General features: G+C 43.1%; 1 protein-coding gene and 1 long non-coding RNA gene across 3 annotated transcripts in view; one reads left to right on the forward strand and one right to left on the reverse strand.

Annotated features, from left to right (window-relative positions):
• Positions 1-7,727: 7,727 nt before the first annotated feature.
• On the reverse strand, positions 7,728-12,987 carry LOC103660409. Its single transcript, XR_567801.2, has 2 exons — positions 12,534-12,987; positions 7,728-12,266 (listed from the first exon to the last, which is right to left on the reverse strand). It is a non-coding gene; the product is annotated as an uncharacterized LOC103660409 (long non-coding RNA).
• Positions 12,988-13,010: 23 nt separating this feature from the next.
• The window catches only part of LOC103660515 (protoheme IX farnesyltransferase, mitochondrial), a 126,125-nt gene continuing 122,128 nt past the window's right edge, over positions 13,011-17,007 (forward strand). For both annotated transcript variants that reach the window (XM_040630057.1, XM_040630056.1), the window contains exon 1: positions 13,011-13,165. In XM_040630057.1, the coding sequence (XP_040485991.1) occupies positions 13,123-13,165 (43 nt within the window). In that variant the 5' untranslated portion in view covers positions 13,011-13,122. The remainder of the gene's footprint in view (positions 13,166-17,007) is intronic.

The following is a 17,007-nucleotide window of genomic DNA, read 5'->3' on the forward strand; positions in this document are numbered from 1 at the left end:
TAGAATGGAAGAATGGAAAGAAAAGAATCCTATTCTTCATTCTGGAAAGAAGGCCGGGAAGGGATAATGTCATCGTCTAATTGGTCACAAAAGACATGGCCAAGGGAAATATGGGGCCTGTAAGGAAAATTCTGAAATGTTAGTTCCAGGATGAAAGAATAATATCACAATGCGAAGTTGTTTTTTTAAGTATGGCTGTTTTTGAGCATGGCATAAACTTCTGCAATATAAGCATTTATGTTTGGAGTTTGCTACTAACTTGTACAAATGAGATAGTTCCTTGTAATTTTGGAAGGCAGGTGTCATACCACGTGTATCAGGTGGATCCTCTGGAACGGAGTTAGGATTGCAAGGTGGCCAGTGGAAGGGGTGGGATGCCTGTGAACAATAAAAGGGGCAGGAAGCAGAACTGACAGAGAAAGATTAGAGAGCCTAATGGAGCTCTAACTCCCACGAAGAAAGGGGAGGTAAGCAGGGAGCCCAGGGAAAGCCTCAGATTATGATACAGATTTGACAAAGATTAGGTTAATCCAGTGGGGAGCTCTGGAAGAGCCCCACATCGAACAGAAATGGCGCCAAGCGCTAATATTCATGTCATGTGCAGTCACTGGTTGGGACATTTCTAGAAAGAATATGGTGTCGACTCAAAAGCTGGGTTGAATCCTGAAGGCGCTGGCATTGGAGGCTGTCAGCTAACTGTACTCCTTACAGATGAACATCAGGCTCTTCCTCGAAGGAGATCTAAGTAGCACACCCTGTGGCTGCCGCAAGCACAGTTACTAATACACATATCCTTTCAACACGAGCGACAAACCCATTTCTCAAAGCTAAGATGAGAAGAACGATACTTTTTAGGGCAGAGCAACTTGCCTCAGATCAGACATTAATTGGGAAGAATGACTAAGGAATTAATGGGCCTCTTCCAAAATATCTTACTCTTGATTTTGAGCTAGGAGTTTTCATTGCGTTCACACAGACCCTAAACCAGACTGGAACACATGTTAACATTTAGAGAACTTTCTATACTTGAGATGTTCCACTCTAGAGAGAGGAATAGAAAGAGTAATAAAATAACAATTAAGTACCTGCTGGATATGAAGAATGGTGCTTGGTCCTTTGCAGGTACCATGGGTTTAACTTGGTTGTCCTACAAATTATACACTATAATTCCATTTTACAGATGAGGGCCAGAAAAGTTCAGCGGCCTAGGATCAATCACCCAGCAAACTGTAATGGTTAGGCCTGATTTAGATCTGGTGTACCTGACTCCCAACTCTTTCGCTCAGTTCTTTCTTGTCCTACAATTCAAAATTACTTACTAGAGTCTAAGACTTCTGACTTGAACTCCCACTCTGCTGGCATCGGAAGTATCTAACAGTTGGTGTGGGAGGGTGGTTGGGATTATAAAGAAAAGAAGACTGGCCATGCGTTGATGGTTGCTGAAGCAATTACCCCTACCCATATTTGAGGAGGGTCATTATACGGATTTCTTTGCTTTTTATATATTTGAAAATTTCCATAATAAACCTAGGCTTATAGGAATTTTCATTCTGTAAAGCCACAGATAGTTCGGTACCTAACCAGGACATTATGAAGGACACCAACTGGCCACACACACACAGAGTTAAAAACATCTTCTAGAACAAACAATGCAGATATTAATTAGCTGTCAAGGTGCAAAACACAACTCTAGAGATCTCCGCGTTTCCAGCGTATATCAGTATAAGCAAATGTTCCCTTTCCGCGCATGAATCACAGCATTCAGCAACATTCACTGTCATGTTCCTCACCGTTTGCTCAAGCCCAGCCAAACCAAACGAGGGATCACCAGTGGAGAGAACGGCAAATGTTTGCAAACTGTGAGCAAATTAGGAAAGCGTCCTACATTTAGAGAGACATGAATTATTGTGTGCAGATATAAATAAACATTGTTCTCAGCTCAGGCTCTGTCAACACCTCAGCCCTCCACACAAACTCATCCAAAGATAAATGAGCTAGTGTTACTCATACCTGATGAGCTCCAAAAACCACCTGAAGGGGCACACGCTGTACTTTGCTAAGCTTGTTTGCAAAACTCAGCCCTGGGAATACAAAGCTACCACAAAGTATGCAGCCAACTCTGAAATATGTGTTTTTAGGGAGCCATAAGGGCAAAACAGTCATTCTCTTTTGTTGATCCACGTTCTGAATCTTGGCAGGGGGCCCTCCGGGGGTCCCATAATTATTTTCCCCTCTACCTTGTCCATTTTTTTAATTAAGGCATGCTTATTGTATAATATGTTTTAAAATACAATCAAAGGGAATATTTAAAATTGCCTTAATTCTACCAACCAGAAGTAACCACTGCTAATTTTGAACATATGCTTCTAGAATTTTTAATGCACATATAAACTCTTCAGAATTAAAATAGGAGCATACTGTAGGTAACTTGCATTGTTCATTCAAAAAGAGCCTATGAACATTTTAATGCCTATAAACAACCTTTACAACAATATTTACAATGTCTGCACATATGGACATAAAACAATTTATTCAGTCAAGACATATTATTGGATATTTACCAAGAACTGAATACTCAGGCTGCTCTCACATTTTTGCCCCTGAAACTGAGCTTGGATAAATATTTTAATAGATAATTATTTCTATAAATCCATCATTATTTCCTTAGGATAAATCCTTAGAAGTAGAATGCACAGATTAGAACTTTGGAGGCTTCTAATACGAATTGCCTTCCAGAGAGAAGGTATACAAGGTTACGTTCCTCATCATCCTACACTCTTAACAGCACTGAATGATGATTTTTTTTTTTTGCCAATTCAATAGGTAGAGCATTATATCATTTTTTTTTTTTTGGAATTTGTATTTCTCTTACATTAATGATATTGAAGTTTCACCATGTTTACTGAAAAATATATTATCTTCCTCTCTGTTCATTTAATTTTGTGCATTTAGTATTTATCTCTAAGGCTGTTCACATTTTAATAGTGGTATTTCCTTGTCTGTCGTATGTGATGTAATTTCTTTCCTCATTTTTGATTGCCTTTTAACTTAATTTGCTCTTTGGAACACAGACAAGTTTAAAATTTTTAGGTTAAAAAATGCATGTATCTTTCTCTTTATGGAGTCTATGATTTAAATTGTACTTAGACTTCCCTTCCGAACCTTATATTTTCTTCTATTACCTTATTTAAAAATTTTAATCCACCCAAAACAAACTTTGGAGAACAGTGTGAGAAATAGACATAACATTTTTTTCTCCTAAGGGATAATTCAGTGATCCCTACACTGTTTTTTATATAAACACTCTTACTTGATGTGATGAGCACTGGGTGGTGTATGCAAGTGTTGAATCACTATATTGTACACCTGAAACTAATATTACAATTTACGTTAAACTGGAATTTAAATAAAAACTTAATAAAAACTGGAATTTAAATTTAAATAAGCACTCTTTTCCATACCAATTTAACACATCGTCCTTATTTAAATATGTGAAATACTTATATAGTCTTTGGTCTGTTCTCAGACTTATCATTCTTTTTCAATGATCCTGCTACCTATTCTTGGGCAAGTACCACCAAATTATTTTAGCTCCTGGCACTTTCCACTATGTTTTAATAACCTTAATGGGAGCCCTATCTTATTCCATTTTATTTTCCGACTTTTCTTAGCTCTTCTTGCTCATTATTCTTCCTAAAACACTTTGGAATCATTTTATTAGGCACTGTGTCTGGGATTATGTTACAGTTATAGATTATATTGGAGAGAATTAACAGAACGACGATATTATTTCTCCTAACACAGAATGATGGTGTGTCTTTTCATGCATTGTAGTTATGCTGGGTGGGGCCACTGGATTAGCTCTGAGCCATGAGCTGGGAATATAAGAGACATTTACCATTTCCCTATCAGAGGGAATTAAGAGTATACATGAGTCTTTCACACTCTCTTCCTCTAAGGTGACGACCATAGAGTCCACATCTTGAGAGTGGTGGAGTCACAATACGAAAATGGAAACAGCCTCGATCCTTGAGTTACTGCCTAGAGGATGGCAATCTTGAAGTCACCCAGCCTGCGTCAAGCTTTAAGTGAGCAAGACAGAAATCTTTGGTTTGTGTCAAGCCATACAGGTTTGCGGATTTGTTATCCCAGTATAGTCCCTTCGTAAAGGTTGCAACTTTCTTCCTCAGTAAGTATTGATATGTCTCTTGTTATTGTGATAAGGGAATCAATAGCGTTTTCATTTACCATCATGTTAATTTCTACTGGATAGGGATAGGATCTCCATTTGCCTAGTAGGAGAGGAGGGGGACAGATACAAAGTAGGAACTTCACTGCTGCACCTAAAATCTATTCCCTCAGCCAGAGCTGCAGGGCAATGCTCCAGCGCAGTATTTCCCAACGCAGACCCACTTCCTCTGTGTTGAGCCAGCTTGTGCTGCTGCCCTGCTTTCCTGAGCCGAGGAACTCATTCCAAGTAGAAAGGCGATTGAATGCTTCAAGCAGCCTCTGTGTCTGTACCTGATACACTCACTCCCAGATTGTTTGTCCTGGCTCCCAGCCCCTCTAGCTCTAAGTCCGGGGAGGGAGGGATTGGTTGAATTTTGCTTTGTGGCCCCTCCTCATTCTCCGGACGTGAGTCTCACCCCTTCTGTGTCATGAATCATGGACTGATGGGCTCTTTTCTCAATCTGGCCCCACCTATATACTCTAATTTGCAGGAGTTCTTAGAAATTCTAGCCAAGTGGGCACTACCCCTGATTTCACATGCACACATGTTCTTTTCATAGAAAATCGGGGTGGGGGAGAATTAATTAAATGTGTGAGTGCAAGTCATCATTTTAGACCAGTGGTCCTTTCATGAATATTTTCATGAGAACTTGGAAAAACTAAGTGGAAACCCAGATGTCGGGTGAGGGAGCAAGTTATCTCCTCTACCCTCCACCATCCTCTCCATGTGGAAGGGAGTAGCACTCCCAAGATTTATTTTCCCACTGAAACTCTCCTAAGAAAATGGAAATGATTACGGTCAGTTTCAAATAAGATTTTTCCCTCAGTTGCATAAATCACAAATGCTAGCCAGCACTCAGTCGATGTCCTTCCTTGTGTTCCTGTCAGTTCCTGCTTTTCAAACACCCATTCATGAATGAGATCTTATCTGTGGAAAGTTCTTCACAACTCTGGGGTCAAATAGATCACACAGGAGTATTTTTCTTTTCATAAAGCAAAACTATTCAATTTAAATAGCTTCAGATTATACCCTTTTAAGATTTTTGGCATTAAAACTATCTTTTATGGAGCGACTCTATGTACACTAGATGGTAGCTTGATCTGTTTTAAATGCCTTCACAAGGTTAAAAGTTGGCATTGCTGTGTTGGTTTCTAAATTATTTTTGAAATGTTTTGTGGTCTATATAATCCCAAACCCTGGGAACCACTGGAATGTATCTTCAAATAGTTTTTCAACAAGTGGAATATTTTTCTGAGCCCTTGCATTTCTGAGAACGCCCGCCTGTCCCACTGAAAGACAAATCGCTGACTATCAAGTCCTTAGCTCATAACTTTTTCCACCTCAAAACCCCGTGGAGTCATTTGGCATCTAACTGTTGCAGAGGAAATGTCTGCGACCAAACCAAAGTTCTGTCCTCTTGTACATAAATTTTTACTGAATAGTTGCAAGACTTTTTTTTCTCCCCTTTCTCAAGGCATTGCAGTATAATTTTCCCAGTGCATTTGCTGAGATGGCATGTGTGCTGGCTGATGGCCAAGGGGAGACATTCTGGCATCACCCAAGTTCGAATCTAGTTCAACATGTCACCAGCCACTGTATCCTGGGCAGTGTTATGGGTCGAATTGCGTCCACCAAAAAGATATATTGAAGTCCTATCCCCCAGTACCTCTGAACATGACCTTAGTTGGCAGTAGGGTCTTTGCCAATGCAATCGAATGAAAATGAGGTCATTAGGGTGGGCTCTCATTCAATGACTCATGTCCTTATAAGAAAAGGGAAATTTGGATACACACACACACACACACACAACACACACACACACACACACACTGACCATTGTGTGAAGACACAGACACAGACACAGACACAGAAGGAAGATGGCCACATGAAGACAAACTGGAGTTTCACTGCCACATGCCAAGGAATGGAATGACCGGAGCGATCAGAAGCTGAAGGAGGCAAGGAAGGTCCTCCCCTAAAGGCCTCAGAAGGAACGTGGCCCTGCTGAGACCTTGATTTCAAATTTCCAGCCTCCATAACTGGGAGACAACACACAACTGTTGTTTTAAGCCACCCAGTTTGTGGTGCTTTGTTATGGAAGCTCTAGGAAATGAATACAGATTTCTCAAAGACTATGAACTTCAATTACTTTATCTATAAAATGTGGATAATAATTTGTTAGAAGACTGTTGAGAAGATGAAATGTGGTAAGATGGGACAAGATATGTAAGTATCTGGTACACAGTAAATAGGTTATATCACCACCTTGCTCCCCACTCCCCCATCACCTTCCTTGGGTAGCTCTCTCTCGGAAAAGCTTTCTCTTTCTGTCCTCTTGACATTTTTCATACAAAGCTTATATGATTTTTATAGAATAACGCAGTCATTAACTGTGGATTCCCAGGCCCACCCCCAAAGTTTTTTTGATTCAGTAGGTCTTAGGTAGACCTCCAGAATGAATATTATTTGAAGGTGTCCAGACGTGAACTCTCATTAAGTATCGAAGTGCAATGTAATTTAAGTGGTAGACCTGGTATTAGTATTCCTGTTCTATAAATATGGAAACCGAGGTCAAAGGAAATTGAACCCAAGTCAGAAAACGTAAAATCAAGTAGTTTTTTGAGGCTGAACTTCAAGAACTTCACTAGTTTGATGAAATGTGAAACTCTAGACCGGTATGAAAAAACACCAGATAATGAGGGCTCTATAATATATAAAATATGGGAGACGGTCCAGTATTGGATTAAGAACACATGGAATCAGCAAGGTTTAAATTCTAGCTGTGGCACTTACTTTCTAGCTGCACGATCTTGAGAAAAACTATTTAACCTTTCATGGTCTCAAGCTCTTCTCATTTGAAAATGGGAGTAACACATATCAGGGTTCTTGTGGAAGCGAGTGAGATGCCACGACAAGCTTTTAATACATGTCATTGATTTGTTTTTGCAAACACGCATTGATCTTTATTTCAAAAGAGGTCACAACATCTTCATTTCCTGGTCTTGACTGCCTTAAAAGTAAAAATGCAGAGAGAACGTAAGTCCATAGGTGAGAATTAGTAACATTTCAGAAAAGACGTGATGTCCATGCTTTCCTGGTAGCTTATAAATGAGTAATTGTTGTGAGAATAACTTCTTTGGGATTCTTATTAATTTGCCTTTAGTAGGTCTCCTTGTATCTTGGGATTCTCTGTTTTCATAACAGTGATAGGTCACTTAACCAAAATACGTAAGAACCATTTTTAAGAGTTGCTAGTAGCTAATAGAAAAAATGTGTTTAAGGATGCTCTCAGTGGGTTATGATTTTCTCAATGAATAGTGATTTGTTTCCTGCTACTCTTGGAACATTTCATTATATTCTCGCACTAGGCCCCAGGATGCCGAGGATGGGACCAGGAAAGGAATCCTTTCCCGATGTGGGGGAGCAGGATATTTTGACATCATCAAAGGAGTCAGGCACACAGAAAATAACAAGCAAAAGGACAGGAAACGCATCTGCACAAAACTGCTTCTTTTATTTTGGTGTTATGTAAACCACTGTGGATTTATATCGAATTAGAAACAGCCGCCATATTCAAATGTTTTATTTTTTTGTTGAACAGGACATGCTTTTCAGGTATCTGACATGATTCCAGTTGTTTCTCCATGTCAACTGTCCTCAGCAAGCTGCAATGCCAGGTTGCTCACCTCCACTGTCCTACTCGTTGAATCGATCATCCAGGATGCAAAGAACAGGAAACCGCATAGTAGCTTACACTTAACGATATGCTTGTAGCAGTTAAGTCTGCAATGGATGTTCCAGACAGGGCAGTGGCTCAACATTTTTTTTTTTTAATTTTTTAAAGATTTTACTTATGAGAGAGAGAGAGAGCACACAAGCAGGGAGAGGGGCAGGGGTAGAAGGAGAAGACTCCCCACTGAGCAGGGAGCCAACTTGGGGTTTGATCCCAGGACCCTGGGATCATGACCTGAGCCAAAGACAGACGCTTGATGGACTGAGCCACCCATGTGCCCCTGGCTCAACAATTTCACCCAGAAACTGGGCTCTGTTTCTTCCACCCTGCTTCCCACTGCCTGTTCTGTTGTCCTCAAGCTTGTCACTTCATAGTTGCAACATGGGAATTATATTCTCAGCCTGGCTTCCTGAGAATGAAAGGGAAGGGCCAAGAAAGTACCTTCCTTGGCTTGCCTGGCTTTTTTCGCAGTAAACAAAATTATTCCAGAAACATTGCCTGCAGGTCTCTCCTATCTTTCGAACCAAACTGTGTAACATGGCCGTCTCCGGAGTTAAACTGTGGGAAATGTGAACTAGATTACTCTGATGGACTTAAGGCGATCATGATTCACCTCCTGGGGCTGGACGTGTTGCTTCCCTTCACAAAATGAGAGCATCATTTAAGAAGGCAGAAGGCCAGGGCAGTGACTAGCATTTCCTATCGTGCATCTCTCTGCTGCTCTTTTCTTTTTTCTGCTTTCTGGGACCGCACTTTTCCCTTCTGATATCCCAAAACTCATGTACGGAAGCAGCCCTGGGGAGCTGAGAGGGAAAAGTGCAGCCGGTTCCAGCTGAGGTGTTGGATCTGATTGGCACGATCTTGGACTCAGGTCCTATCCTGATGTTACCAGTTACCCCGGAGGAACTATTCGCGGGTCAGAACTGATTTAAGCCTGGTCAAGCTCATAGGAGGCTGATTTGTAAACTCTAAGCTACACACTTCGAGTGGAACATCTATTCAAATAAGAACTCACAGCCGTTTCTCTGCTCTGACTCTGAATCTACTTTGTATACTCTTCTAACACTTCAACACCCCTCCCCCCACCGGAAACCCTCGAAGTTTCTAAATTGCAATAACCCTGACCTCTTCCTCTTGTTCCCCTGGCCAGAGATGTGGTAGCTGCTTCCTGCAGGTGCTACTTCTGTGATGCCAGAGAGATCGCTCTTCATGCTTTTGTTTACCCAGTTAACAATTTTGTGCGCGCGGATTCTGATGTCAAATTCCCTGTTCAGGTAATTGGTGTGACTTCTCTCTCCTGACCGGACCTGACTTGGTGGCGCTGTCATGTAGAGCCAGACGGCCAAGGGCAGGGTGCTGAAATACTCCACGCTTCCTCACACCTGAGTTGCCAGTAGCAGTTGACCTTTACTAAGTTTCCAAAGGAGGAAGCCATTAAAGCCATTGTTTATGATTACATTAAGGCTCTGGACACACCCACTTACGTGGAAACTCTTAACTCAGGTGAGCAGAGCTAGACCTGGTGGGAGCCCATTTGACTAGGGGTCTGAGCATCCACCCCTCTTCCAGGCCCCTTTCAAAGCAGGAGACCGCTCTCAGGCAAGGAACATACCGAGGCCGGTCTTATCACCACCCACTCCCAAAAGTCATGGGACCAGAAGAGCCATCAAAGGTGACGGGTAGTGGCAGTAGATTCCGAGAGAAGAAAATTCGAAGACCAGAAATCTCAAAAGACTGAATCAGAAAAGATGTGAAGTCGAACCCAGTATTCTTTTTAAGATTTTATTTATTTGAGAGAGAGAGAGAGCATGAGCGTGGGGGGTAGGGGATATAGAGGGAGAGGAGGAGCAGACTTCCTGCTGAGCAGGGAGTAGGATGCAGGGCTCGATCCCAGGACCCTGGGATCATGACCCAAGCTGAAGGCAGATACCCAGCTGAATGAACCCCTCAGGTGCCCTGAAACCCAGTATTTTAATCTCTTTGACCTTCCTTCCAAAAGCTGGGCTCTTAGCAGCACGCTCGGTAACATCTACACCTTACATCATTTCATTTATAAAGTTACTAAAGGTAGAGTAAGGGATGAGACAGACACTACAACGACACAGAAAAATGCTGGCCGGGATGTCTGGAGAGGGGGTTCTGCTACTTAGAGTAAATTAACCTCTCTGGACCTTACTTTCCGAAATCTATGAAATGAAAAGGTCGAGGTCTATGGATGTCTGACGCCTACCCCTCCAAGTCCCATTAATCGACATTGTAAAGGACAAGGTTTCTGTGTGGCTGTTTTCTAAAGAAACCTGTCCAGTAACAGTAAGTCTAATGAAACATGATAGTTTCAAATCAGGAAGTCTGATTCACCTTAGACTAAGTAAAAACCGTCAGTACAAACATATTCCAATCCCCGAAACTGTTCGTGTGTGTGTGTGTGTGTGTGTGTGTGTGTGTATAAGGCATTTCCCAAGTTTTCATGGTATTTCACAAAATGGGTTGTGTTCAAAATGTTTGGAAAACAGCAGGTTCAACAAAATTGTGACAGACTCTTTTACAGAGAGAGAGTGCACGCGCAAGTGTGCTGGGGCAGGTGAGGAGCGGCAGAAGCTGGATGGAGAGAGAGAGGATCTTAAATGCGGAGCCTGACTTGGGGCTTGATCTCACAACCCTGAGATCATGACCTAAGCCGAACTCAAGAGTCACATACCCAACCAACTGAGCCACCCAGGTGACCCTGTGGCAGACTCTTTTACTTGTTTACCCAAAATCCATTCCTTACTTCTTCCCCAGATTTAACATGACTTCGATGTGATTAGGGACAGCTTCCCTTGCAGCTAAGGGTGGCCAACTCATTGTGTACAGCCATGGAATCCTATTCTTTCTAGAAGTACTTCTGGGGATTACTTTTCAGGAGAGTATGCTTTGAGACTATTGACCTGGGGTAACTTAATTACAAACATTTAGATAGATGAATGCACTTCCTGACCAATCACACCAAGATGTATCCATCTTTCAGGCCATGTATCACATAAAACATTCACTCTGGTTTCTCTCAATAAATTGGGGCATCTGGGTGGCTTAGTTGGTAGGTGTCTGCCTTTGGCTCGGGTCATGATCCCAGGATCCTGGGATCAAGTCCCACATCGGGCTCCCTTGCTCAGTGGGGAGCCTGCTCTCCCTCTTTCTCTGCCTGCCACTCCTCCTGCTTGTTCTAATAAATAAACAAAATCTTTTAAAAAAAAAAAAGATAATAAATAAAAACTTATGCATTAATTTGTGGAAAGGATTTAAGATGAAGGAAAAATCTGATAGCCAAAGAGGAACACGTCTATTCAACACATTGTCAATCGTAAACCAAGAGCACTTGGGAATTTGTATTTTCTGAGTATATGAAATATAACATTCATGTTAATCAATCTTCTAGACATAGCTGTGTTGTCAAGTTAAAAAAAAAAGAAAGAAAGAAAAAGAAAAAAGCTGAAATCTAGTAATTCTCAGTTCTGTGTACCAAAATCACCTGTGGTGCTTTAAAAAGAAAATTACAGGTCTCTTCCTTCCATTCCACACCCCTTCTGATTTAATTGGTCTGCAAGTGGCTTAGGCATCTGTAATTTTTGAAGCCCTCTGGGTGATTCTGACAGCCAGCCAATGTTGAAATACCATGTTTTATAAATCACAGAAGCTGTGACACTTCAGGGTGCTCAGGTGAACAAGGCTGTATGGTATGGTAGGAAGAACAGGTGTAAGGGGTTCTGGTCTTGGTTCTGAAACCCAGTAGCTAGGAGACTTTGGGCAGATCACTGAAAACTCTGAGGCTCAACGTGTTAATTCATAAAGCCTTGCTATGGATATAAACACCAAATGTTTATAAAAGCACGTGATAAAGTATAAGGAGTTTGAAAACTTTCAACACAGTATTTAATGCTGCTTTTCTTTTCATGGAGTGTCCTTTTCCAGTCTGCAGGAAAAATCTGTCCTCCGACTGAAGAGAGTTCAAATCTCTGAGGCCTTCCCTGACCCAATTAGAACTGTTACCTCATCTGTATTTCTGCAATACCTTTTACATTACACCATCACGCAGACTATTAACTGAACCTCTCCCGCCCTCATTGGCACAGCGCAAGCTCCCACAGATCCGGAGAATCTTACTCTTCCTATCCTGAGTCTAGCAATGTTAGCAGAGATGAACCAAGACGGCTATCACCTTATCAATGAGCACACAAATTGCCCTTATAGAAGCAGTTACCTATTTCTCTCCTTTTTCCAAAAGCTGCATCTTTCTTCCTCAGCGTCCTTTTACTTGTGAAACTCCTACATTAAAAAAACAAAAAACAGAGGATTGATCATTTATTTGAGCCTATCCACAGTAGGTGCCTGGCTACCCATTATAGAGACATTATTTAATTCTCTCGACCACCTTATAAAATAGATGTTATTACCCCCGTTATACAGCTAGATAATGAGGTTAGGGGGAGGGGGGGCTTATGTAATTTGCTCAAGCAGGTCAGAGGCCAGAGGTGAAGTGAGGACTCGAATACAGCCCTTTCACCAGAGCCCGACACTAACCACCACACGCACCTGCCACATCTTGAGATACTCTGACGATTCCACTCCCCGGTGTGGCTCAGGGACAAGCAACCCCGAGTTCACTGGTCCGCCCGCTTGATAGCCAAAAGAGTAAAGCTGCCACTGATCAGACTGGAAGGTGGAGGTATCGTCCCAAGAACCATTTTCTCTTGACGATTCAGTCTGCAAAGCGTCCCAAACGTGACTTTAAATTGAAGCGCGCGGAACCCGCAGTCCAGCCCTGCCCCTCGCACGACGTCACTGGGATCCGGTCAGAGGACGCCTGGAAACCTCTGGGGAACAGAGGCGCGGGCCGACGTCCGCGCGCGGCCACTTTTCCGGGAAGACTCAGCCACACCGTGCTCCTCCCGTTTCTCGAAGTAACCTCAGGCCTCAGACCTCCGGCACCGCACTCTCCCGCCCGCCCCGTTGCGAACACCTTCTGTCACAGTCCTTTCCTTCCGCGTCTCGCCCGCCGGAAGTGACGCACCGGAAGCGGCTCCGCTCCCACGGGGGCGGGGAAGGAAGATGGCGGCCCCCAGCAGCCGGTGAGGAGAGAGGAGGACACGGGGATCCCGGGGAGCGGCGGGACTCTTGCGTAATGGCCGCATCCCCGCACACTGTTTCCTCACGCCTCCTGACAGGTACGGCACCCGTCCTTGGGCACGACTTTGGGAAAATTCTCATCTTGTTGCCACGTGCAACGCCGTGGTTCCGGCTGGCTGCAACCTTGGGAGCCCTTGGCGAGGTCGGCTGGGCACCGGTGGGGGGAAGTGACCTCTGGAGCAGCCTGAAGTGAAGACGCCGTGGAACTAGGGTCTGGTCTTGCCCTGTGGCCCCGGTGGTCCGCACTGCCTCCGTCCCCCTCCCCCGGAGGGGTGGTGTCCGGTGCTGCTTTCGGTTTTCCGTGAGGAGGCTGGTAGAGAGGATGGAGTAGAACCTTGTCTCTCCCCCCCGCCCCGAGTTTCTCGGTTTCTCAGAGCCTCAGTTCCTTGTTACAAGTGTAAGTTACTTGTAAGCTCCCTTGTGAGGACAGGCGAGCGCTTTGCCCTCACTCAGAAGCCTTGTTCCAATACCATGGGTTGTGCTGACAACGATGATGATGTCATGATAAAGATACAATGGTACAGATGATAACAGCTATAGATAGTGGGCCACAGTCCCTCTCGAACTTTTGGCTTTCTACCATCAGCCTGGGCCCTGATAATCATCCTCCCACTTAAAGGACTTGTAACAACTACCTGTTAAGTTGGTAGGTGCTTCCGTGGCCCTTGGCTAGGTCTCAGCTCAAGTGGCACGTTTTCGGAGACCACCCTATTTAAGGTAGACCCCTGCCCCTCTTTTCTCACATCACTCATTTCTTTCCCCACGGTTAGCATAGTCTGTAATTTTTTTTTTTTTAAGATTTTATTTCTTTGAGAGAGAGAGAGAGCATGAAGGGGGGGGGCAGGGAGAGAGGGAGAAGCAGGCTCTGGGGCTCCATCCCAGGACCCCAGGGATCATGAACTGAGTCACCCAGGAGCCACTGTAATTGTTTATTTATATACAGGTTTATTATGTGTTTCTCCCAACTAGAATATAAACCCTGTGAAGGTAAGGGACAGTTCCTCTCTGGCTGGTCTCTGCGCTCCCAGGGCCGAAAACAGTACGTCTATATTGTTGACTTTCAGTAACTGTCAGTTAATCGTATGTGTCCACTCATTATGGAGATTAATTAAAGAAATGCTGAAGAGGAGTTTGGGAATTGTTTTGCCCCCAGTAGTTTTGATGCTATCAAATGGCTGCGCGAGGAATGTGTTGTTGGTGGTCTGTGTTGGAGATGGGTAGCAGAAGCCAGGGACTCCTTTTTGGTCCAAATCCCGTTTTTAGGCCTCACCTATTCACAAGCTTTCTGCAGCGCGGAGCAGTGTTGATCACAGTGACTCTATGAAACTCCTTTCTTCCTTTTCTCTTATCATATTGTTGTTTTATGGGCCTCTTGGCTGTGTAACCTCAGGCCATATCATTTGTGTTTTCTGGAATTGAGTTTACTCATCTATAAAATGAGGCTTTTGAACCAGATGATCTCAAAGGTCCCTTCTTGTTCAAAAAGAGGGGAAGAGAGTGGGAAGTGGGAGGGAGTATAGATGAAACAAGATTGGCCATGGTTTGAATAATCGTTGAAGCTAGGGAATAAGTAATGCGAGCTCATCGTATTCTTATATTATTGTCTATGACTGAAATTTTTCATAATGAGAAGTTTTTTTAAAAAGGTCTGTGATTCTTTTTTGTGTCATTCCTGACTGTGAGTGTTCTTTGATCGTGACCCTAGGCACTGATTTCTCAGAGAGCTCATCCTTTCTTAGTGTTTGAATTGCTACCTCCACATGGAGGTTTTCACAGTGAGCGTTCCTCAGGCTAGCTGCTCTTCTGCCTTTCAGTCCCATACTCGCAGCTTCCTGTAAGAACAATCTTACTTCACTGCTCAGAGTTCCCCAGTTCTAGTAAGTGGGCTGTATATGGTTTGTTGCTGGATCAATCTTTTCAGTGCTGGTACAAAGACAGTTTAGCTTCCTGAAACCATGAACACAATCGCCCAAAAAATCTGCTTGTAAGTGGTCTGTACAACCTGCTATGACCCACTTGAAAGATCATTCCACTGATGTGGAAGCACCATGGCGGAAAGGGGTGGCAGAAGGCAAAGTGCGACCGTTTTAGCTATCTAGTGATTGTGTCTGCTTTTGCTTCTAAAAATTCAAAATATTTTATCTCCATTTAAAGAAATTCAGGACCTACAGTTACGGATCTGTGCACCACATCTTAAAAGCTCTACCATTATGACTCAGTATGATATTGAATGGTGGATATGGTCATGTTTCCAGATTTTTAATGTAATGCTTATAAGCTCTGGGTGTCTTCAAACCTACGTTTGTTTACACAGAGCTGAAATGTCTTTCAGTTTCTAGGCACCAATTCATAGAAATGGAACATGTTTTGACTGAGTGAAGTGTTTTCATCATTTAAAAGTGCAGTTTCCAGCTGGTTTCTTTTTTTTCCTTACTACTATTCTGTAAAATCTCAGTTTGACCCACTTAACCTTGAGAGATATTTTCCAAGGTGGTTCTTTCCCTCCCAGCAACTTTTATTTCTCATTGGACCAAATGACCTCAAAACTGGTTTGAAATTGAGGCCCAAACACTAAAACTTTGATGTTTTCTGACATAATCTTTTATTTATATTTTTAAATTTTGTTTATTTATTTGAGAGATAGAGAGTGCACACGCACAGGAGCTGGGGGAGGGGCAGAAGGAGAGGGAGAAGCAGACTCCCCACTGAGCAGGGAGCCCGAAGCAAAGGGAAGCAAAGAGGGGCAGTGGGGCTCAATCCCAGGACCCCGGGATCATGACCTGAGCCGAAGGCAGACGCTTAACCGACTGAGCCACCCAGGTGCCCTGACATAATATTTTAATATTAAAATCCTATCTTCCCAAAGAACAATGTTAAGGCAAAAAAAAAAGGGGGGGGGGAATTGTACACTGTCAAACTAAACGAGCAAACCCTTGAGTATCAGGACTCATTTGAAAGGATATTTCAGAGGACTAATTTCAGTGCCACCCCTCCCGTACACATATGCAGGCAGCGACATTCACATATATGGAAAATAAGCATTTCATAATTAACCAAGGTTGGAGAGTACGACTCCAGTGAGGAAGTGAGTTACCTCCAGTCTAGGATAATTGCCATGTATTCTGAGGGGCAGGGATACTTCCAAGTAAGTTATGTAGAAAATCCAGTCGCCAAACATTATCTCGTTGTAGAGAAAGCACTCTGCCAGCTGTTGTAGCAGAGCTGAGTGAAGGAGAACCCCTGCCATCAAGGAACCCAAAACTATGATGCCAGAAACAAATGGAAACAATTGGCGGTAGGCAGTGCCATAAAAAAAAGAGTATAAAGTGATAGAGTAGTTGAAAAGAGACTTTGAAAATTTGACAGGCAGAGAGTGGAGGCAAGACACGGCCAGCAGGGACGCATCAACAGAGGTGAACAAATTGTGAAATCTGTGGTGTGCTTAGTGGAGACTGATGAGTTATACATACATGTCTGGGCAGGTACTGTCTATCCTGGGCTTCCGAAAGAAAACCCATCTTTACAACCCATGCGTGTGGAGAGACTGAGAGAGTAATTGGAAGTAGGCATGATGACCCTGGAAATGAGTCGAAGCTTAGAAATTACCTTATAATTGCGTTTTCTCTGGGACAATATACAGTGGGACACAAGGGACACAAATGTCTTAAAGTGGCCAGACACGGCAAAAGGAGATGAGTGAAGGTGGCAGAGAATGAGAAATATTTTGGGTCATGGAAGCCATGGGACCATCGCTTGCTTACCTGGCCTTACACAGAGGCATTGGATTTGTTATTTGAGAGAAGGTTTGTTTTGATTAAAAGCCAAATTCAGACCACAGCTATTTTGCTTCTTCCTGCCTAGACTGATAGAGCCAGACTTC

Source organism: Ursus maritimus, unplaced genomic scaffold (assembly GCF_017311325.1).
Source record: "Ursus maritimus isolate PB19 unplaced genomic scaffold, ASM1731132v1 scaffold_14, whole genome shotgun sequence".
Classification (NCBI taxonomy): domain Eukaryota; kingdom Metazoa; phylum Chordata; class Mammalia; order Carnivora; family Ursidae; genus Ursus; species Ursus maritimus.